General features: G+C 42.3%; 1 protein-coding gene across 3 annotated transcripts in view; it reads right to left on the bottom strand.

Moving 5' to 3' along the window:
- Positions 1-24,727, bottom strand: part of atl1 (atlastin GTPase 1) — an 81,811-nt gene that overhangs the window by 34,508 nt on the left and 22,576 nt on the right. For all 3 annotated transcript variants that reach the window (XM_086003155.1, XM_086003153.1, XM_086003154.1), the window contains exons 3-7: positions 10,324-10,458; positions 8,898-9,002; positions 6,866-6,916; positions 6,717-6,773; positions 5,944-6,036 (exon numbers count right to left, since the gene is read on the bottom strand). In XM_086003155.1, coding sequence (XP_085859281.1) covers positions 5,944-6,036; positions 6,717-6,773; positions 6,866-6,916; positions 8,898-9,002; positions 10,324-10,458 — 441 coding nt within the window. The remainder of the gene's footprint in view (positions 1-5,943; positions 6,037-6,716; positions 6,774-6,865; positions 6,917-8,897; positions 9,003-10,323; positions 10,459-24,727) is intronic.

The raw sequence follows: 24,727 nt of genomic DNA, 5'->3' as shown, positions 1-24,727 counted from the left end.
GCTCTCAAACCCCTTGGCAAGGCGTTTACAGTAAAGCACATACAAGAGCCAGGAACCTTAGCATGCAGTCACCTGGCATACTAAAGTTATGGTTTTTGATATCTGGATAGTACCAGGGATGTGCTACAAAATGCTCTGCTGCAAAAACAGTAACAGGCCATGGTGTAGGAACAGAATGATTTACGAAAAGTTAGTAAAAGCAGTGCAATCACTATAGGAAGCAGCATTAGTTTGCCAGGCTATGACTGAGGAGTTCTTTCCATGAAGCCTGCCATTATGGTTTATGCAACTTGGTTTTCCCGAATCATAGAGTCATAGAGTTATACAGCACAGAAAGAGGCCCTTCGGCCCATCATGTCCATGCCGACCATCAAGCCCTGTCTATTCTAATCCCATTTTCCAGCACTTGGTCTGTAGCCTTGTATGCTATGGTGTTTCAAGTGCTCATCTAAATGCTTCTTGAATGTTGTGAGGGTTCCTGCCTCTACCACCCTTTCAGGCAGTGAATTCCAGATTCCAACCACCCTCTGGGTGAAAAAGTTTTTTCTCAAATCCCCTCTAAACCTCCTGCCTCTTACCTTGAAACTATGCCCCCCTGGTTATTGACCCCTCTACTAAGGGGAAAAGTTCCTTTCTATCTACCCTATCTATGCCCCTCATAATTTTGTACACCTAAATCGGGTCCCCCCCTCAGCCTTCTCTGCCCTAAGGAAAACAACCCCAGCCTGTCCAGTCTCTCTTCATAGCCGAAGCGCTCCAGCCCAGGTAACATCCTGGTGAATCGCCTCTGCACCCTCTCCAATGCAATCACATCCCTCCTATAGTGTGGCGACCAGAACTGCACACAGTATTCCAGCTGTGGCCTAACTAGCGTTTTGTACAGCTCCATCATAACCTCCCTGCTCTTATATTCTATGCCTCGGCTAATGAAGGCAAGTATCCCATATGCCTTTTTAACCACCTTATCTACCTGTCCTGCTGCCTTCAGGGATCTATGTACATGCACACCAAGATCCCTCTGATCCTCTGTCCTTCCTAGGGTCCTACCATTCATTGTGTATTCCCTTGCCTTGTTAGTCCTCCCAAAATGCATCACCTTACACTTTTCAGGGTTAAATTCCATTTGCCACTGTTCTGCCCATCTAACCATCCCGTCTATATCGTTCTGTAGCCTGAGGCTTCCCTCCTCCTTCTTTACCACTCCACCAATTTCCGTGTCATCTGCGAACTTACTGATCATACCTCCTACATTCATATCTAAATCATTAATGTACACTACAAACAGCAAAGGACCCAGCACCGAGCCCTGCGGTACACCACTGGACACAGGCTTCCAGTTACAGAAACAACCTTCGACCATCATGCTCTGCCTCCTGCCACCAAGCCAATTTTGGATCCAATGTGCCAAATTGCCCTGGATCCCATGGGCTCTTACCTTCTTGACCAGTCTCCCATGTGGGACTTTGTCAAAAGCCTTACTGAAGTCCATGTCGACTACATCAGCTGCACTACCCTCATCCACACACCTAGTCACCCCCTCAAAAAATTCAATCAAATTGGTCAGACATGGTCTCCCCCTGACAAAGCCATGCTGACCATCCCTGATTAATCCCTGCCTCTCCAAGTGGAGACTAATTCTGTCCCTCAGAATTTTTTCCAATAATTTCCCTACCACTGATGTTAGGCTCACTGGCCTGTAATTCCCTGGTTTATCCCTACTACCCTTCTTGAATAATGATACTACGTTAGCTGTTCTCCAGTCTTCTGGCACCTCCCCTGTGGGCAGAGAGGTTCTGAAAATTTGTGTTAGAGCCGCTGTAATCTCCTCCCTTGCCTCACACAGCAGCCTGGGATACATCCCATCAGGGCCTGGGGATTTATCCACTTTTAAGCCTGCTAAAACTGCTAGTACCTCCTCCCTCTCAATACTAATTTGTTCAAGTATATCACAATCCCCCTGCCTGATTTCTATGCCTACATTGTCCTTCTCCATTGTGAACACAGATGCAAAATATTCATTTAAAACCTCACCTATATCTTCTGGCTCTACACACAGATTGCCACTTTGGTCCCTAATGGGCCCTACTCTTTCCCTGGCTATCCTCTTGCCCTTAATATACTTATCAAAAAAATACCTTGGGATTTTCCTTTATTTTGCCCGCCAGTGTTTTTTCATGCCCCCTCTTCGCTCTCCTAATTTCTTTTTTAAGTACCCCCCTGCACTTTCTATACTCCTCTAGGGCTTCCACTGTTTTTAGTCCTTTGTATCTGCCAAAAGCCTCCCTTTTTTCCTAATTCATTCTTGTATATCCCTTGACATCCAGCGTTCCCTGGGTTTGTAGGTCCCACCCTTGACCTTTATGGGAACATGTTGGCGTTGTACTCTCTCTATTTCCTTTCTGAAAGACTCCCACTGCTTTGATGTGGATTTTCCTACAAGTAGCTGATCCCAGTCCACTTTGGCCAGATCCTGCCTTATCATATTAAAATCAGCCTTCCCCCAATTTAGAACCTTTATTTCCGGTCCATCTTTGTCCTTTTCCATGACTACCTTAAATCTCACCGAATTATGGTCACTGTCACCAAAATGCTCTCCTACTGACACTTCTACCACTTGCCCGGCTACATTCCCTAGAATTGGGTCCAGTACTGCCTCCTCTCTTGTAGGACTTTCTACATGCTGGCTCAAAAAGCTCTCCTGGATGCACTTTAAGAATTCCGCACCCTCTAAGCTTTTCACACTCTGACTATCCCAATGAATATTACCACTGTTGATTTGGAAAGCATAAATTTCAAATGAAAACAATGACTACACGGTTTAAGGTGATCTGTTGTGCCTTTATTGAAAATAATAGTGAAGGTGTACTACAACAACAACAACTTGTATTTACATACTATGAGTTAGTGTGATTTTCTTCAGTGCTTCCCGCTTGTGATACTTTTATTAGTGTACCATTGTCTTTCTAATACTCCTATATGATGGCCACTGGAAGGAATTGGTGTGCAGACTTTCTAATAGGTCTATGAGAATCCATGATTCAGCTAGCCTGGTGCTTTCTGTTGTACGTTTTTTTTCTGTAATGAGAAGGAAGGTATGTATTGACACCTAAAATGCTGCAGACCCTGATGGTGCTGCCTGTGTGCCAGAAATATCCTGTCCTATTTCAGCTTCCGTGGCCTGCTTGCCTTTGGGGACTTCTTAGACTTGTTCATTGATAAGGCACTGCAAGTCCCTTTGCTTGAACCTGAGAGTCACTTGCCTCTTCCTGTGCATCTATCCACATGCCCTTGTGGAAAGTCAAATTCTCATGTTGGCCAATGATCGGCTTGAGTGTTGACCCTTGCACTGTCATTAGGTCTCAGAATTCCTCACTGAGGAGTGGCAGGAATATCTCACTGAATGGAAACTAGCCACTGCCGCTTGGATTTTGGACCCCAATTCCTCCAACTTGCATGCCACCTGCACTGTGTACTGCCCCATTCAATGCTTTCCATTCTCACCCCCTCTAAGGGGCTGAGGTTTGGCTTGCTGAGACCCTCTGCCTGTTCATTACTCAGTGCTTTCTGTTGTATACTACATTTTCTGTAACAAGAACAATATGCACTAAATGAAGGGATATTTTCTACTGAGAGTTTCAGGTTGCAGCATGTTATGGCCTTGTGCATAGCTTCCTGTATCATAGAATCAAAGAAATCTACAGCACAGGAGGCCATTCAGCCCATCTTGTCCATGCCGGCCAACAAAGAGCTATCCACCCTAATCCCACTTTCCAGTACTTGGTCTGTCGCCTTGTAGGTTACGGCACTTCAAGTGCATATCCAAGTACTTTTTAAATGTGATGAGGGTCTCTGCCTCTAGCACCCTTTCAGGCAGTGAGTTCCAGACCCCCCCCCCCACCCTCTGGATGAAAACATTTCTCCTCAAATCCCCTCTAAACTTCCGACTTTAAATCTATGCCCCCTGGTTATTGACCCTTCTGCTAAGGGAATTAGATCCTTCCTATCCACTCTATCTAGGCCCCTTATAATTTTATACACCTCAATTAGGTCTCCCCTCAGCCTCCTCTGTTCCAAAGAAAACAACCCCAGCCTATCCAATCTTTCCTCATAGCTAAAATTCCCCAGCCCAGGCAACATCCTCGTAAATCTCCTCTGCACCCCCTCTAATGCAATCACATCTTTCCTGTAATGTGGTGACCAGAACTGCACGCCATATTCTAGCTGCAGCCTAACTAATATTTTATACAGTTCAAGCATAACCTCCCTGCTCTTATATTCTATATAAAGGCAAGTATCCCGTAAAGCAACTTGCCTACAAAATGTTTGAGTTGAGTAAGTGCATTGTGATTTCCAGCTGCATGTTCGAGTAATAGTTTTCAATCTTTCTCAGCTGTGTTTTCTAGCATAGGTGAGCACATTCGTGAGGGATGCTGCAAATGAGCTCACTGCCTTGTGTCTCAGATCGCCCCAGCAGCAAACCTTTGTTACATGGCAATCTAAGGAGAACTCTTGCTGCATGACATAGCCCAACTTTGCACCTACTGTCTGCATCATGCTCTGCAAGGTGAGTGACAGGTACACCTGTTCATACTTTTAATGTATTCTCTGTTTCATAACTGGCCCTATGAGATCTGAATCATAAAGTGACTCAACAGAGACATTGGTCATATTAGGTCTTCACTCAGCTCCCTCCGGCCTTTCTTCAGCTCCTACCTCCACAGCTATGTGAAGTATCTCAACCTGTACTTCTTTCTCCAAATCTCTGAAATCCTCCAGAATGTTTGCCTCTGGGCTGGTGCCTGTTTCAAGTGGTGACAAAGAAGAATGCATTCATCACTTCATACCTACAGAAAACACAAGTGTGCAGATAAGGTATGTGAATTCAATTGTAGAAGCCAAAACAAGTTATTTTCCTCCAACTTGCATGCCACCTGCATTGTGTACTGTCCCATCCAATGGTTTCCATGATTACTCCCTCTTTGGCCTGCTAAGACCCTCTGCCTGTTCATTACTCAGTGCTTTCTGTTGTATACTACCTTTTTCTGTAACAACAAATTCATTACTTCTCTGTGTAGCAACTACATCAGGTTACTGCATCAATTTAGTATATTATTCAAGCAAACTCAGCTGACAACTCTAACCTAGTTTGATTAGCATCAATGATTACCTACACGTACGGCAGTTACATTTTTTACAGTCATGTTCATTTCTCACCTTGACACTTTTCTTCAAGTCGGTCACCTTCTTCCTGATATCCTTCCCCATTCTGCAGGTATGTAAACTGCAATCATGGCCAGCGCAATGGTCTCCCAAGCCTGCTTCACTCTCTGATTATTAGTGGGCCATCCTTCCCGTTGTGTACAGAGTAGATCATTTTACCTTCATACCGATGACAATAACCTGCAGATTTTCACTGCCAAATCGTGGTTTCTGCTTTTTGCAGTGAATGCTGCTGCAGTGTGGTTGAGATTTTGGTAACCCTGTCACCTTCTAATAGAGAAAACTGTGATGGATTGCATCTCCTCAATCATCTGCTTAGAAAATAACTGCATGAACAGTTTGTGGACAAATGCTATTATCACTGTTTTTACAGACAGGAAGAGAAAGATCAGACAGCTGGATCAATCGGAGATGCTCTTGCTTATCTCCTAAGGGCAGTGTCAGCAGAGGCCCAAGAGCAGCCCCCTGCCCATCCTCCCAGCTACAGAACAAGGTATGGCAAAAATGGGGGCAGTGCAATGAACCATTTGGTAATTGTTATCTTGTAAAGAACTAGGTACTCTTATTTTCTAACGGTGAGATGGCTATGCACTTGAATTCAAAGATAGAGACAACATTATTACTACATCTGGCACCACAGCAGTGGACCATCCACACTCAGTGGAAACACTGCTGCAGTTACCTTCAAGTTATTTACAATTGACTAGATTGTTCCCCACAAACCTTAAGACGTTTTTCCAGGAACTTTATGCCTCCATCAAGACCGTAGTTGAATTCATATGGAAAACTCCAGTCACGGACTAGAAATATAAGTGACTGCACATTAAAAAAAGAAAATAATCTTTAGTCTGAGATTTGTTACACAGTCATATTATTGACACAAAATATATTTTCTCTTAAATTTAAGACATTTCCACCAGTTTAAAAGGCAACTACAATATTAGATAAGATCAATCCTACAACCAGATTTAATTTAGTTTATAATTTGTGCTCCTATACACCCATCATGAATAAGGAAGCAACAAACAAACCAGTGCACATATGATGCCATTTGTGCTTCAACAACATTTAATCTATTTCCTATTTTAAAATCAAGATATTAATAATTGGTTACATAGTGAAATCTTTTACAGTGTGGTAGGACCTGGGTTCATGCATCTCATTCCCCACAAAGCCATGAGGGAAAGTCCAAAGCAGAGGCCACATCCTTCCCAAAGGTATAAGAGGCAAAGCAGAGAGCACATTATTCAGCACCACTCTTGCACACATTCTAGTGGCTGGTTCAAAATTGATGTAAGGAGAATCCCTGCAGCAGGTTTCCAGGCTAGCTGCTCAGCGCTCAGGGAAAGGTGAGATGTGCAGAAAGTAAAACAAATTTTAAAAATAGCTCAATAATAAATTTCTTAAACAATTTTAAATGGTGATAGCATCAATATTTAATTTAGTAATTTGGCCTTCTGTAACTTTGCAGTGTAAAAACATTTACTATTCCTCACCTGAAATGGTTTTTGAAATGTTTCTTCCATAGCTAGTCGTCCATATTCAGTGAAGAGCTGAAGAAGATTAAACGGCGACACTGAGGTAAACAATTTACCCTCACAAAGATGATGCTGTTGTGTATATATTTTATTAGATGCCCAGTTACCTGTAGATGCTGAAGATCATCCTCTTGAATATTTTGTGACAAGTTATACACCTGGGCAAAGTGAAATAAGAGCTGTTACGTTTCTGAAAAGTAAGACACAGTAGTTGCTTTATTATAAGATATAATGAACTTTTATGATTTTATCATCATTTTTCAAGTATCATTGAGACACAATTAAATGATTGTTAGCTTAAGCAAGTCTACGCTATGTGAATTCTAATTATCTGGCTTTAATGAGAATCTAAAGTGAATGGTCCTGAAATTCCACCGGGGTCTATTCTTCCATTAATGTTTTGGCAAGGCTTGCCTGCCAGTCTATTGACTATTACAGCTGAAGCAGGCTAGAAAGAAGAATGAGAGGGAAAACCTTAGTAAGGTGCTACCGTATGCCAGAAATTGTCACTGTGGGGACACTGTATTACAGAGATTGTCTAAGTGACATACCAGTGTCAAGAGATACTATATATAGTAGAAATTGGCAGTGTGAGAGAAGAATGTATACCAGAGATTGTCACTGTATACCAAGGATTGACACTGAGAAACACTGTACATTAGAGATTGTTACTGTGAGGGGAAACTGTACATCAGTAATTGTCATTGTGAGTGGGCACTATGTATTAGAGATTGTCAGTATGAGGGGATACTCTGCACCACAGATTGTCCCAGTGAGGGGATACGTTATACCAGAGAATACTGTACATGAGAAAGTACTCGTGACAGACTGCAAATGTTAGGAATTAGGAACTGTATGCTTTCATTAATTTACTAAATGTTCCCTCCTCAGGGAACATTTATATTCTGTAACATTTTCCAATTCCATGAAGCACTATTCCATGGACCAAAAACACAATGCAAGTTAACTTAACCTGCAATTTTTTGGTCAATATATCAAAAAGGTTTCTTTTAGTTTACATTATTTCCAGTCTCCTCACCTTTATTGAAGCAATTCTTTAAAAACTTAGCTTGATCACAGTCTATATAATAGTAATTGTATTACTTGGCTATGTATAAACACATTTAAAGAACATTTAAACTGCATGCACACTTTATAATTAGTACATAACCGATTACTGGTAGATGAAAGTTTATTTAGTTTTACAATTACAAATTAGATTTAAAGTTTGATATTTCTGGGCTGGGATTAATCTGAATAATTATGGGCTGAACTAACTCTTGTTCTGAAATAACAGCTCATAAGTGATGAGCTAAACAAGAGGGAGAAAATGGAATTGGAGATTGTTTTTCATTTTAATTAAGTTCCAGTTTGGCAATAAGTCATGTAATTGAAATTTAGGATTCAGATGACAGATACAAAGTACTTGGAGTTTATGATGTCATATGAAGCCTTCAATAGTACTAAAACCTTGTAATAGACTCCTACCAATCCAATGTTCTATCCAAGCATTTTTCTACATAATATTGCACTCGTACCTATTATTTCATGTGTATTAATGCTGTGGGGTCAAACTTTCTTTTATACAATGTCACCTGAGAGACTTGTGCTTGTGTATAAATGGAAATATGCATTTTCTTTGTATACTGTGAGGTAAATGCATTTGTTGTAGTGTGAACCATTTTTGTTACTCTGGCCCCTCCATTAGCTGTAACATGTCTTTTGCAGTGCACCATGGAGGTGATGACAGAGACTGACTTCATGTGGTGCTGGATCCAAAACATAATTTTAAGGCCATGCATTTTCCATCACCAATGTGTTAGGTATCCAACACAATTATTTTCCTTTTTATTTTTTTAATTCCGAATATTTTTTCATCCTTGGGATGACTGTTCTGCGGAAAGCTAAGGTCATTTTCTCCTTGTTGTTTATTTCAGTTCTGGTGCGCTACATGAAAATGTATAGGAAGTTCATTTAATTAAAGGAATGAATATTTATTTTATGGAATATGGCAACAAATCCAATGAATAAAAGAAATTATGCTAAAAGGTGCTCACACAGTTGTGATAGTATTTTTTCAATATTTTAACACCATTTCAAAAAGTCAGAATCCCAAATTTCAGAACCAGATTCTCCTACCTGCATTGAACTTATCATGGTGCTAAGCGCAAATACTGTAGCAGAGTCTCTGAGAGTTGACTGGCTGTCAAATGTCCCTTGGGTGTCCATCAGCAGCACTGCAACCTGCAAATAAGACAGAACTGTTGGGGACCTTTAAAAGGCATGTAGATGATATTACCATCATTACCTACCTAACACTGCAAAAGAAAATGATAAAACTCTCTAGATGTACAAGCACAATTACAAAGATGATTCATCTAGTCCCTCTGATTAGAAAAAAGCTGAAAACACATAGTTCATTACAAGAAAATTATGTTAATTGTGACTGTATAATCTCAATGTTTCATTATATATCTGCTTACATAAAGGATTCATTAAATACTCTTTGCAACCCAATAATTGTAAAAATGCCAAAAATAACAATGCAATTCTGAATACTGTTCCGTATACTGACTGCTCTCAACACTTGAGAGTTGAAATAAAATCAGCAAATGCTGGAAAAGCACAGCTGGTTGGTCAGCATCTGAAAAAGAAAGCTGATGTTTAGGTAGGACTCCAAATGAGAGCGGTTCTGTCCCACCCAAAGCACGAACCTGTCTTTTACAGACCACGATTCGCTCGGCATTTCCAGCATTTTCTGGTTTTCTTTTATTTCAGATTTCCAGCATTCACCGCTCATATTCTTTATAAAGTTGAATCTTGATAATCTATAGACAAGCGGCTCTTGAATCGGGCTTCTTCACACCACAGAGAAAAAAATAACCTGTGTAAAGTTATGTACAATGGCCCCATTCATTCAACAAATGAACCTTTTAAAAAAAAAAGTGAAGCAATGCCAAAACTTTGTTGGATGAGGCACACCCCAAGGCAATTTGAGAATTACCACTCTACCTAAAGCCACCACGCTACCTAAACCTGCAGAGGGGTTTTAGGAGGCTTGTGTGAAGCATAATGCCAGCATTTAGAAGAATGAGAGGGGATCTCATTGAAACTTATAAAATTCTAACAGGACTAGACAGACTAGATGCAGGAAGGATGTTCCCGATGGTCGGGGAGTCCAGAACCAGGGGTCACAGTCTAAGGATAAGGGGTAAGCCATTTAGGACAGAGATGAGGAGGAATTTCTTCACCCAGAGAGTGGTGAACCTGTGGAATTCTCTACCACAAAAGGCAGCTGAGGCCAATTCATTAAATATATTCACAAAGGAGTTAGATATATTTCTTAAGGCTAAAGGGATCAAGGGATACGGGGAGAAAGCAGGGACAGGGTACTGAATTTGGATGATCAGCCATGATCTCATTAAATGGCGGAGTGGGCTCGAGGGGCCGAATGACCTTCTCCTGCTCCTATCTTCCATAGACCAGTTAGGCCGAATGGCCTGCTTCTGTGCTGTAGATTCTATGTAATTCTATGTAATTATTTATCTTCTTTATCTGTTCTCACCTTCTCTCCATCAGGTTTGTCCACCAGAAACACTTCACTCCATATCTGAATCCCAGTCGTCTCTCGCTCTGACCCTCCACGCCAGGAGAAACCAGTCAGAGGCTCGTCAAAGTGACCTAACCAGGCACTGGGATCCTAAATAAGGGAAATAAACAATTCAAAAAATTTTATATAAAAATTGCATTTATTTTATAACCAGTGAATCAGCGAATCCATCTCCATTATTCAGAAATCGTGAATATAGATTTTTTATAACATTTAACGTTGTTACATACAAATATAATGCAATATATTTTGGATTATTGCCACTGCAAATACTATACTAGTCAAAATGCAAATGATTGTTGAATTTGAGAGTATGTTCATTATTCAGCTAGAAGGGAGATACTCAACAGATTGAAAACCCTCCTGCCTCTGCAATTTTATGGAAGGTGGCTTGTAGTGGCATTCTCTTTCTCCAGTCACCATCACTTATTTGCTGATGTCTTGGTCTTAGCTGATGTCTTCAGCTGGGCAGTTGATCAAATCTTCTGGCCACGTTGCCTCTTTGAGGTCCCTTGCCGCCTCTTCTGGTGCTGCAGCAGCATCCCCGACGAGATTTTCTGCTCTTCAACTGGTGGGTTCCCTCTTGGCAGCGAGAATTGAGTCGGGAGCCCAACATGCCTAGCAACTAACGACCAACCCAGGGAAATGGGTTGAGTTTGAGTTTGAGGCAAATCCAGAGGGGTGGGTGGAAATCAAAAGATGCGGATAGAAGAGTAGAATCCCGGCCTTTGTGGCATAGTCTCATTAAGGTCCGATATGCAAAAATATTTTAATGAATACCAGGTGCAATTTTCCGATTTTTGCGCCAAAGTTGCACTTTCCCTCTACAAAGTCCATTTTGAATGGGTGCAAAGGAAGCTCGATGTGTAATGGATCTCGAAAGAGGAACAGCTGTGGACATTTTTGTTGCAGTGTTGACAGTACCATTTTTAATTTGAGATTTTTTTTTCACCATTTCTGCATTTTTTTACTAATGTATGAATTTGTGGAATTTTTTTTTGAGGGGATCATTTCTATTTACTCATTATGGTACGTTTGGTTTAAAACGTCACAAAAAAAGAGTCCATTATTGCCTGCTAAGTCTCCAGAAAACAGACCGTCAGTTAATTATTTACAGAACCTCCGCAGAAAAGAAACAGGAGAAAAAAAAGAGTACATGAAATGGAGTTCTAAAAATATCAGCTTTCATGTGAGCTCAGAGAGTCACAAGGCAACTAGACGCAAGATCAAAGTCCTGTGGCAGGCAGCAAGTGAAAGTAAATTTATGATGGGGTTTGGTTTTGATGCACCCCAAATACATTGGGGGGGGTGATTTTTTAACTGCCGGCTCTCTGAAAGACACATGACTGTCAATTGTAATTTGGTGCACACCTCCATGTACCATCCAAAGCCTGCCTAAGGCAATTTTCAGGTAAGCCTGTAAATCCACAGCCATGCTTAAATAGGCAAATTAGAGTCCTGCACCATTTGCAACTTTCAGGTACAAGTGGGCACAACGTGCACACACTGCCTATTTGTACCAGAACGTGAGCAGTCCATTGAAAGGAGTGCAGGATGTTGCTCAGAAAACTGCCACGGGAAGTTTTAATTTTAGTTTGGTTGGGCCAGGAGGAGCTGGCCAGTTAAAGTCCCACCAACACCCAACCCCTGCTATGACTACTTCCTCACCATCCCCAGAAGTGACCTGCTGGCCAGATCAGCATGAGAGCCAGCCAATTTCCCGCCCTCCCGCAACCAGCAAGCTGCAGTTGGGTGCCCTTTTGGCACCTCTGCTCGCCAGCGGCATTTAAATAAGGCCCGGGCCCTCAAATGGCTCAAGCCGTAAAGAATGGGCGTGCAGTGCAGCTGCACCACTGACTTGGGTGTCATCTTCGGCTCAGTGGTTGCACTCTCGCAATCTGAGTCAGAAGGTTGTAGATTCAAGCACCACTCCAGAGGCTTGAGCAGCTAATTTAGGCTGGCATTTCCGTGCAGTACTGAGGGAGTGCTGCACTGTCAGAGGTGCTGTCTTTTGGATGAGACGTTAAACCGAGACCCCGTCTGCCCCCTCAGGTGGATGTGAAAGATCCAGTAACAATATTTGACGAAGAGCAGGCAAGTTCTCCCTGGCCAATATAACTAACATTACTAAAATAAACCGGATTATCTGATCATGATCACATTGCTGTTCCTGGGAACTTGCTGTGCACAAATTAATTGCTGCATTCCTACATTACAACAGTGACTACACTTGGAAAAAGTACTTGATTGGCTGTAAAGCACTTTAAGACATCCTGAGGTCCAAGGATCTTCCACTGAAGTTATGGTGGATGATTGGAAGAACCTCCCACCACCCCCCTCCATATATTCAACCCCACGATTTCCTTATTATTGTCTAAATGGTGAGAAGCTAGGGGCTGTGGGTGAGCAGAGAGATTTAGGGGTCCATGTACAGAACTCACAAAGTTAGTGGACAGGTACAAAAAGTAATTAAAAAGGCTAATAGCCTTTATCTCAAGGGGGGCTGGAATACGAGGGGTGGAAGTTATGCTACAGTTGTTATAAAGCTCTGGTTAGACCACATTTGGCGTACTATGTTCAGTTCTGGGCACCGCCTCTCAGGAAGGATATGTTGGCCTTGTAGGGGGTGCACGCAGATTCCCCAGAATGATACCAGCACTAAAAGGATTAAATTATGAGGACAGGTTACATAGACTAGGCTTGTATTCCCTTGAGTATAGAAGATTAAGGGGGTGATTTAATTGAGGCGTTTAAGATAATTAAAGGATTCGATAGGGTAGATAGAGGGCAACTATTTCCTCTGGTTGGGGGAGTCCAGAACAAGTGGGCATAACCTTAAAATTAGAGCTAGGCCATCCAGGGGTGATGTCTGGAAGCACTTCTTCACACACAGGGTAGTGGAAATCTGGCACTCTCTTCCCCCAAAAAGCAGTTGAGGCTAAGTCAATTGAAAATTTCAAAACTGAGATTAATAGATTTTTGTTAGGTAAGAGTATTAAAGGATATGGTATTAAGGTGGGTAAATGGAGTTGAGTTATGGATCAGCCACGATCAAATTGAATGGTGGGGCTCGAGGGGCTGAATGGCCTATTCCTTTTTCTGTATGTTCCTGTCCCTCTCACCGGCAAGCTCCAAGCACCAGGCTCACCTCTTTATTAAAATTAGGTTGGCCCAGATGTCCCAGCAATATTGGCCCTCGTCCACAGTTGAGTGGATGCGAATCCTGCTGCCTCTGCCTCCGCAGATGGAGCTGAAAATCGTGTGTGCGTCGCTGCTGTGCCCATATGTACCTGAAAGTTGCAAATGGGGTCCTACAACCAGCGTAGGACCCTGATTTGCATATTTAAGTTGGTTGTGAATCAACAGCAGAAATGGTTTGCTGTCCAATTTACAGGCACTTTAATTCTCAGCATCACTTGGATACTTCAGGCTACAGGGGACCTGTACAGTGTACCCAAATGTGAGCAGAGATTGTGGGGAATGTGAACAAGGATGCAGCAGAGAAAATTCAGCCACAGAAATAGCTTGAGAGGTAAGGACCACCTGGCTGAGGTTTTCTTTGAGACCCAATTTTTTTTTTTTTTTTAAATACAAGGTTCACTATCTGAACATACAAAAACAGGATTTGTTTTATAATAGTGAATAGATAGAGCTCAGTGTAATGCAGTTCTTTGCTTTCAACAAATATATTCACTGAGCCAGCCAGAGACACAAACTAGAAAACATAGCAACTCAATGAGTTTTCTCTATGCTGTGGGGAGAATTATACTCTCCCATGTTTTGACATGTAAAACTGGATTAAACAGCAACATGAGGTGAGCAAATTTCAGCACCTGGGCTTTTAATTAGCTGGAAAATTGTTTTAGGGCTAATTAAAATACTGGTTTTTCAAAACTTTTCCCACTACTAAAGTGGGAGCCAAAAGGAAGAAGAAAACAGGCAAGTACAAGTTTGAACATTTTTTTGTCGAGAAACAAATCTAGCAAATAACATACAGGCTAAATTAGAAAAGTAAAGTTAAAGTTTAAAAAAGAACATAATGGCGATAATGCACGGTAATGACAGTAATGTATTTCCTCAAATAATTTTCCTCCAATTTTATGCTCTCCTCTCTTCAAATAGAAGTTTAGGATTAATATTACAGTTGTAAAGCTAATCCTGATGTTTGAACACTTAATTACTGTATTATTAGTTGTGGTAAACCACTGTTTGTATTCCACTGTGTACATGCCTGGACATGCCTCGGCTGACTCCTCCCACAAGTCCTAGTATAAAGGTGACTGCTCCCCAGCCCTTTGTATTTCTGGACCGGTCGACCACTCGAGGCAGACCTTCATTCTTTTGTTAATAAAAGCCTTTAGTTACTCTCTTAAATCTCAGTCTTTTATGAGTAATTGATAGCGCATCATTAGTAATGTTGGCATTACAGCACATGAGCTGGAAACTTATAAAATTGTTTGGGCCAGAGAAAAGGATTAAAATTTGTCCAAAAGCAAACCTTTGTTCTTTGAAATATGTTTTAATGAGTGAATAATACTTTATGTAACTTCTTTAATCACTTGTTCAAATGTTACTTGATGAAAAAATTCCCTTTTAATCAATTGTTTTATCAGCATTTTCTTTATATAGATGTGATATATCACGGTGTCTTTTTTTTCCCACTGAATCCAGAACATTAGGTGGAGTAATTAGTATGATGAACAACATGCCAAAGGGCTTGTCAGGCAGGCTGAGATCTGAGTGCAGCTTGCGGCATAAACAAGTTTGCTTAGTTTGCAGGTAACCAGGCGAGGGGTAAAAACCAGTCCGGGTTCCTGCTTCCAGTTCCAGCCTCCACAGTATTTTGCTTTTGTATTTCTGCTTCGGATTGCTGTCTAGAAAATGAACAGGTGAATGTTGGGTGAGGGCAGGGTCAGGCTCGACTGTGATGCTTCCTATTGCAGAACAGCCTGCAAGCAATCACTGTCTAGCCAAATGAAAGTTGGTCATTTGTAAATGGTACTGCACCACCCAATGTGTCAGTACTTTCAGGAGAAGAGGGGGAAAAAACTGGAGGATGGGAGAAATACAGAATGCTAGCTATCTCCTCCACACTACTCAGCTAACAAAATAGCTCAGTCTTGTTTTTTTAAAAATTATAACCCGACTGGAAATATTCTCCATTTATGACCAGGACTAGTGGAACTCCACTGTTCAGTTCATTTCATCCAAGTAACTTGTGTGCATGCATTCAGTTTCCTCTTCAAAGAATTCTGGTAAATTTTTGAGATATTTCTAAAAACATGATTACTCTTTAAATGTACATTAGCAGTGTTTCATTAAATGCTCTTGAACATTTCCTCCCACCATCGATGTTAGATTAATTAGTTCATAATTCCTGATTCATGTCTCACTTTTTTTTTGAATAACTGGCTTTCCTCTGGTACTCTAGGCCAGCTCCTGCATCTATGGCTTCAGCTAGTTCATGCTCTATTTTCACAGAAGAGATCCCCTCTAACAACAGATAACAAATCAGCGATACACAAATACTGGTGGAATACTGAGTTTTATAAGAGCACAGAGTTGTCAAGAAAGTTTTGGTTGTAATAATTGTCTGAATTACTGCTTCTGTGGGAATCTGTTCAATTCTAATTTTTCGTACAGCATGTACTTTGTGTGATCAATCATCTGGAATAAGCTCCATTAACTTTACAGAAACGTGGCCGTAAATGGGAGCAACAATTCCTAACATTACTGCAAAAACAAAAGGCTAGATTTTCTGACTGGGTACACACTCAACCAGAAGTCTGACAGTATAGGAAGAACATAGGAACAGGAATAGGCCATGCAGCTCCTCCAGCTCTCGCCTAACCTGAAATATGTTGATTCCAATGGTTATCCTTGAGTCAGCCTCATTAGCATAATGGGTCAGGTTCCCAGCATTGCAAACACCTGTGATTAGGAGCATGCCCACTGCAGGATGGGAAACCAGGTGTTGCTGCAAGATTTAAAGTTCTGTAGAGCCTAAAATGGCAGCCTGTGCTTTGACTTTTCACAGCAACAAGCTTTTTCTTTGGTAGTTCACAATATCTGAAAGGAGTTGAGAAGTGCAGAGAACATCCTGTTTTTTCCCCCCAGACGATTTGAAATAAATTCTGCTATAGGGAGTGAAGCTCAGAAGAGGTCTCTGTTTGGGGCAGAGTGGCACGGAACCACCAGGCAAGCTGCACAATGAGAATGGCAGGAAATGGCTACTAACAGACTTGGTAACTGTACTGTGCAACTGAAGGCAATGCTGGAAGAAGTTTAATGGCTTAACCAGATCAGCTAAGGTGGAAGAAACCGTTAGCATCTTCCATTAATTCAGTGTACTAAGCATAAACGGCACTTACAATTACCTCCTCCTCACAATGTCGTGAAATACTTTCAGGGCTGGCCATGAATACCCATTGTGCTACACTACTAGCTTAGAAACATAGAAAAATAGGAGCAGGAGTAGGCCATTCAGCCCTTCAAGCCTGCTCCACCATTCAATATGGTAATGGCTGATCCTCTATCTCAATACCATATTCCCACTCTCTCCCCATACTTCTGATTCTGGAATACTTCCTTTATTTGAATGATTCCGTCCCAAGGTAATTCTTCCAAGTACAGGAAACTTTCGATTAACCGGCCACTAAATAACCGGAAATGTCGGTTAACCGGCAAAATTCAGGAGTTGGGTCAGATAACTTTTTTTTACTTTTAGTTACTTTTTTTTACTCATTTCTGGCTGTGCAAGCGTCTAACTGAAGCTGTTGCTAAGCTACAGAGATGCTTGCAAGCTGTGCTGATTGTTTTGAAGCTGTTGCTAAGCAACAGAGTTTGTTGCTTTAGACGGAGCGCTGAGCTCCGTATCTTTTAACTATAGCGCTCAATTCTCCAGCATTGTTGATAGACTGGCACCAGCTCGGTCCCGTCCGTGCCAGATACCAGAAAGTTTCCTGTAATGTAGCTGCATGATGCATAAATGTGTCATAATACTGTGGGCTGCAAGCTGGCACTTGGGTAGCACTGTATATGATCACGACAGTTGAACTTCACTTCTACTCTGCTTGCCGAGGAAGACAGCCCATAAAAAAGGGAGGGAATATGCACAGGAGGAGAATCCATTGGCATTCACCCTGTAACCCTGAGTGACAAGGAAGCCTTGCAAATCCTAAGGAGAGGTATCACAGAACAGGCTGGAGATGAAGAAGTCGGAGGACTGGCTACAGTTAAGGGTTTGTAGTAACCTCTTTTTTTCTTCTTCTTCTTGTCCTATTTTTCATTCAATCTGCACAACATATATTGATGAACTTAACCATGTCAGTTTTTCTATTGAAAGCTCAATGTGAACGCGCCTTCGTAAGAACACCATTGTGGCCTCTGTTCATCATCTGTTTCTTTAGGTGTTGTACAGGAAGCTGAGCTAGCACACAAAACGTCATTCACTCTATCCCTCACAACCTCAAGCTCAGATGCATCCACTTCAGGGGATTGAGATAGTGAGTTAGAGAGGGGTGTACTGAGTGAGACACAAAGCATCAGTGAACAGCAGCTGATGGTGGTGGTGGCAGAGCCCTATTGTCCAGAGCCAGCTAGCATCCCACCTTGGCTGATGACCTTATCATCTAGACCTCATAGGCTATCTATTTAAAATAAGAATACTTTGAGCATTGACAGTTTGTGTTGTAACTGTAAACTCATGTGCAGGAGTCCACCAGCTACCTACACCATAAATCGCAGTGACGCAAGGGGACATCTACAATGGAAGCCCCCTTGTCAAAGGCCCCAAGAGCAGTCGGTGCTTCTCCCTTGTATTCTATGATGACTACTGCCACAGAGCTCTGGAATTCCAGAATGGAAGGGGCTATCTATTCTTCAATAGGTTTCATGATCACCTACAGAGCCCTTTACTGATCTCATTGTTATCATTAGATCTGCAATCATGCCAATCAGTAGCCATTGTGACAAATGCACAGGAGCATGGTTGCAATCGGTACAGATAATGGTCCTGTCAGTCAGGACAGCAACAAATGCAGATCCTCCTTCCAGCCACCTCCAATGCCTCAATCATATGGACCAGAAAGTGTGCAGGGCAGGCTACCAATGCAGTTATGCATGTGGCCCAGCTGGCCAATCACAAGAAGCTCTTACAGGCACACAGCAAGCAATCCTACCAAGCACTAGAATGGGTTTAAGAGAGCATACATTGCACACTGTTATAGGCACAATGCCCAAAATAGTGCCTTAAATTAGTCTTCAAAATGGAGTCAGACTGCACTATGGGATACTAAAGGGCTGAAAACCTTGGATACTCATAACAACAAGCCATTCTCACAGAGACTAGAAAAGCATAGACTATCAAAGCCACAGGCCCATATATATCTTATGTAGAATGGTTTCTCTGGGGTTTTTTTTAAGTGCATCTCAGACCATGCGATTAGAGGGATAAGAGGTTACAAATTGTACAGCTGTACTATCCAGAGCCAGCAGATATGTAGTCACTTCAATGTATAAGTTTCCCAGAGATCAAGGGTGGTGAGATTTAAGCCAGCTGGACTACATACAGTTACCAGCATGCAAGATGGTTTTACCCAGGAAAAGATCCAAGAGAAACAGATAGCACCTCTACAGATGTCCCAGGGGAAGATGAGACAACCAGCTCAACCCTGCAGCTCCTAAGGCCAAGGTCATAAGTTCTGGAAACACTGCCAGCAGCTAAGTGAAAAGAAGAAACAACACACAACGTGGAAATTCTCTTTCTAATCCTCAGGCAGAGCTCTTTAGAAGCACTTCTGTCAATAGCTGAGGCCCTGGCAATCCAAGATGCTCATTTTATATGGGTGGATTGATGAACTAGTGGTAACTCGATGGGAAACTGTAAAAAATGTCATTTGGGGCTCATTTATATATTGAAACTAGAAAAGTGGCACGCATCATGGACGTCAGAAGGAAATACTGGTGGAAAATATGCAGAGAAACTGCATGATGATTTCCAGTCAGACCAGCTCAAGTTATGCAGGCTTTTCAGGTAAAATTTCAGCCCTCTAATGGCTCAGCGAGGTTATCCAGTGCATAGCTGAGCCATACAGACCAGGAAGGTCCCAGCTTCAATCCCTGGTAAGTACTAGGTTGAGAACAAGAATATACAATTGGTACCCCTGGCTTAGAGGGGAAAACGACCTGTTCTAGAAGTGCATGTGTGCAGATATCAAGTGAGGATGGGATTGGGCTCAGCTGTAAATTCCCCACGACAGCTGAATAGGCGACTGACACTCGCTGTCAAATTGCACAAATAATGACCATTTGGGGTATCGAGTGTGCCTGGAAATTGTGGCATTGTACCCCAGCAAAGAGTTAATGCCTTCAGAGAAGAGACAAAATTGATGACAAAAATTAGTAAGACAGTTTGCATTTTGAATGTTCTTTTGTTGTCAGCTGAAAGGATTTCTGCTCATATGAATCTAGGTACGCCACACACCTGTTATTGCACAATGAAGTTGTTGCCAGTGGTATGTTTTCTCTCTAGTCTTATTTCAAAGTTAAACAAGGAGATGTTCCTCGTACAGGAAACTTTTTTTTATCCGGCACCGACGGGACCGACGTGGTGCCAGTTCATCAAAAATTCCGGATACGGAGAGCTGAGAGCTCTGTATAAAGCAACAAACCCTGTTGCTTAGCAACAGGTGCAGAACAATGGCCACAAGTTCCAAGCGTCTCTGTAGCTTAGCAACAGCTGCAGCCACACCCTTGCACAGCAACAAATCGAGGAAGGCAAGTACAATATGAAGTAAAACTTACCTGAACCTACTCCTGAATTTTGCCGGTTAACCGAGATTTCCGGTTATTTAGGTGCCGGTAAATCGAAAGTTTCCTGTATTATAAAAGCTGTTGCACAGCTATTGGAAGAAAGGAGGGAGAGGAGAGGATAGGATGCTGGTTATAAAATTAGGAGATAGGAGGCTTTTTGAATCATTCAGCAATAAAAGCTATGCATATGGTTACTGAATTCTGAAGGATCAACTAGTCAGAAAAAGATGTATTCTATATGAATTACATCAACTATACAGCACAGAAACTGGCCATTCGGCCCAACCAGTCCATGCAGGTGTTTATGCTCCACGCAAGCCTCCTCCCATCCTTCCTCATCTAACTCTTATCAGCGTAACCCTCTGTTCCTTTCTCCCTCATATGCTTGTCTAGACTCCCCTTAAATCCATCCATACTATTCGCCTCAACCACTCCCTGTGGAAGCGAGTTCCACATTCTCACCAGTCTCTGGATAAAGACGTTTCTTCTGAATTCCCTATTCGATTTCTTGTGACTATCTTGTATTGATAGCTTCTAGTTTTGCTCTTCCGCACAAGTGGAAACATTCTCTCTGTATCTACTCTATCAAAACCTTTCATAATTTTAGAGACCTCTAATAAGTCACCCCTCAGCTTTCTCTTTTCAAAAGAGACCCAGCCTGTTCATCCTTTCCTGATGGGTAAAACCTCACATTTCTGGTATCATCCTTGTAAATCTTCTCTGCACCCTCTCCAGTGCCTCTATATCCTTTTTATAATATGGCAACCAGAACTGTGTACAGTACTCAAAGTGTGTTCTAATTAAGGTTCGATACAAGTTTAGCATAACTTCTCTACTTTTCAATTCTATCTCTCTAGAAATAAACCCTAGTGCTCGGTTTGCTTTTTTTATGGCCTTATTAACCTGCGTCGCCTACTTTTAGTGATTTATGTATTTGTATTCCCAGATCCCTTTGCTCTTCTGTACCGTGCAGCATGGTGCTACCTGGAGGATCAATGAACACGGAGTAGTCAGTTGCTAGTGATCCGGGGGGTGGATTGCTATGTCCATGGGTGCAAATTGGAGTCTAGAATGTTTGCCTTCAGCTGCCTAGGTCCTAAGGTCTGGAATTCCCTCCCTAAACCTCTCCGCCTCTCTTTCCTCCTTTTAAGACGCTTCTTAAAACCTACCTCTTTGACCAAGCTTTTGGTCATCTGCCCTAATTTCACCTTATGTGGCTCGGCGTCAAATTTTGTTTTATAACACTCCTGTGAAGTACCTTGGGACGTTTTACTATGTTAAAGGCACTATACAAATACAAGTTGTTGTTGCCTCCATAGATCCATAGCAGTTTACAGCACAGAAGTCATTCATTCAAGCCTTTGTGCCTGTGGTGGCTCTTTGCTTGAGCATTCCAAAACTCATACCATTGCCTTACTCTCTCACATAGGCCTGCAACCTCCTCTGCTTCTAAGTCCTTACCTTAATTTAAATATTGAAATATAGTTGTCTGTCCCAGGTGGGAGCACTAGCCACCCATTTTGAGACCCGCTGAAAAATCAAGTCAATGGGGAGGACTTGTTTTTCAAATTTTCGTTTGCCTACCCCTGCATTCCGCTCCCCCCCACCCCCCCCGCCCCCCACACCACCAATTTTCCAGAGTTCCCAAAATGCATCCAAGATGGTTTGATTAATTCATAATTTGCATATCCAAAAAAGGGAGAATGAGTGCTGGAGCTGATTCAGGGTAAGAAAGGACAGGTTAATGACCTAAAGGTAGGAGAACACTTGGGAAATAGTGACCATAACCTAATTAGATAGAAAATAGATAAAGAATCAAGAACAAAGGTTTTGGAGTGGAGATTAGCTAATTACACTGCAACGAAAGGGGACCTAGCCTAGATTCAGTGCTTAAAAAAAAAGCAAGTTCTTTTTTTTAAATATGGCAGATTAAACTGCAGCCAATGATATTTAAATACAAGGTGGATAAGGTTCAGGCTAAATACATTTTAACTGGAGTAAAGGGGATGCATCAAAGGCTGGAGTTCCACGGATAAATGAAGAGATTAGAGTAAAGGTGAAATTTTAAAAAAGCATGTGATAAATAGAGGGAGGATTATACAACTGTAAGAAATAGTAAAAATATAGAAGGAAAGCATAAAGAAAACTGGAAAACCAAGAGGTGTAGTGTATGTGCCTTTAAGAGCCCCAGGTGTGCTGTAATGCCGGTAATTGCCACTCGGGCTATATAAGCCTGTATATTGTGTATATCCGTTAGAGCCCCCCCCCCCCAGACTTTGCTTAGTAAATACCTATGAACCAACTCCTGTCTTCAGTGTCTTTATCAACACACGGACACTACAGTGGCGACGAAGTGGAAACGGACTTAGCTGCAATTCGGCAGCACCTCAAGGACATCGATTCCTCGGGCGTCCAGAAGACTCAAGGAAGTCAGAGAAGCTGTGGTTTCACCAGCTGGCCAAGCTGGTGGCAGGTACTGCGCTAATCCTTCCTGGGCGTCAGGCTGGGGCTCCAGCGGCTGGCTCTACAGCCGAGACAGGCAGCGAAACCGGAGGCAAGCAATGACGGACTGGGAGGGAGCACTCGGGAGACGGCCGGCGCGGCTGCAAGCAGGTCAGCGTTCAGACCTACAGAGGGAGTCTGGCGGGAACGAGTCTCCAACTGTAAATAATTTTTTTTTAAAAGAACGGAAACCGCGGGAAACAGTGTGGTCATCGGCAGCAGCGGCGGGAAAGCGCGGGAAGCACCATATCTTTTCTACAGAAAAGAAAGAAAAGCGCGGGAAGCGCCATATCTTTTCTAAGGTGCCTAATTCTGGCAATATTGATGCTTTTGATAACGAGATAGAGGATTGGACCACATATGTGGAAAGAGTGGAGATATATTGCACCGCAAATGGAATAGAAGATGAAAAAAAAGCTTCAGTACTTCTGGATCTAATGGGCGCAAAGACATACAAGCTGTTACGAAACTTAATCACTTCAGCTGAGCCGATGGACAAGAATTTTAAGGAGATTGTTGATACCCTACACTGCCAATTCGAGGCAGGACTGGCAGATTCTCTGCGAGATAAATTCGTCTGCGATCCCCTAAGTGTAGAAACACAAAAAAGGCTATTTTCTGAGAAAGATTTAACACTGGACAAGGCTTTCAGTGCAATAGGAGCTGCAGAGATACAGCAAAGGCCACAGAACTTCGGCACCCATGAAATGACACGGGGTTTCGAGAGATGTTATCGCTGCGGCAGATCCACCCATGACCAGAGGGACTGCTGGTTCAAGGACAAAGCATGCAGGCAATGCGGAAAGATGGGACACATTCCACGTGTGTGCCGATCTGGAAACAAAAAATCCACTAAAAGAATCAATAAGGAAAAGCACAGAAAGGTACAAATGATGACGGACAGTAGCTCCAAAGACCAGAAGAGCGATAGCGACTCCGGAAACAAGAGACTAAGCTCTCTCAAATTACATAATGTAATTGCCAAAGAAGATTACCAGACCATTTGGGTTACCCTCACAATAGCAGGGTCCCCAGTTAAAATGGAGCTGGATACAGGATCAGCTCTGACCGTCATAAATCGACGGGATTACGAGCGGCTATTTCCGCATATACCTTTAAAAGACACATCCATTATCTTGAAAACATATATGGGGCAGAAAGTACACCCCAAAGGAAAAATAAGGGTGCCTGTTGTATACAACGGCAAGGAAATACCGAAGTTGTATTTATACGTTCTACAAGATGGTGGTCCGCCGCTGTTGGGACGTGAATGGATCAGAAAAATATGTTTAGACTGGCACTCCATTCAGGCACTGACGGTGACCAGTAAGGAAAAAAATGAGATGACGTCATACCTGAACGATTAAAAGACATCTTGGCCAACACCAAGGAAGTGTTTCAAGAGAAACTAGGAATCTTGAAAGGCATCACCGCCTCAATAAAAGTGGAAGATGCAGCAATTCCCAAGTTTTTTAAGGCAAGACCGGTGCCATACACAATTCGTCCAGCAGTCGAGGCAGAGCTGGAGAATTTGGAAAAGGCAGGCGTATTATCTAAAATAGATTGGAGCGAGTGGGCAACACCCATCGTCCCAGTCATGAAGAAAGCATTGAAGAATGATAAATCTGAAGAACAGAGAAAAATTTGCATCTGTGGAGACTTCAAGGTGACTGTAAACCCGGTCCTTCACACGGTACAGTATCCTCTTCCGAGGATAGAAGATATTTTTGCCTCACTATCCGGAGGGAAACGTTTCACCAAAATTGACTTGGCACAGGCATATCTACAGATGGAGGTTGAAGAGGCCTCTAAAAAATATCTCACGATAAATACACACAAAGGTCTGTACTAGTACAATCGACTGGTTTTCGGAGTAGCATCCGCTCCAGCTATCTGGCAAAGAGCTATGGAGCAAGTCCTCCAAGGGATTCCGGGACTCAATGCTACCTAGACGACATCCTTGTAACAGGAGAAAACGACAACGAGCACCTTGCCAATTTAGAGCAGGTGCTCACTAGGCTGAGAGAACGGGGCCTACAAGCAA

Source organism: Somniosus microcephalus, chromosome 12 (assembly GCF_052327205.1).
Source record: "Somniosus microcephalus isolate GS21.2 chromosome 12, FLI_Smic_1.0, whole genome shotgun sequence".
Taxonomy (NCBI): Eukaryota; Metazoa; Chordata; class Chondrichthyes; order Squaliformes; family Somniosidae; genus Somniosus; species Somniosus microcephalus.
This window is presented reverse-complemented; position numbering and strand designations above follow the sequence as displayed.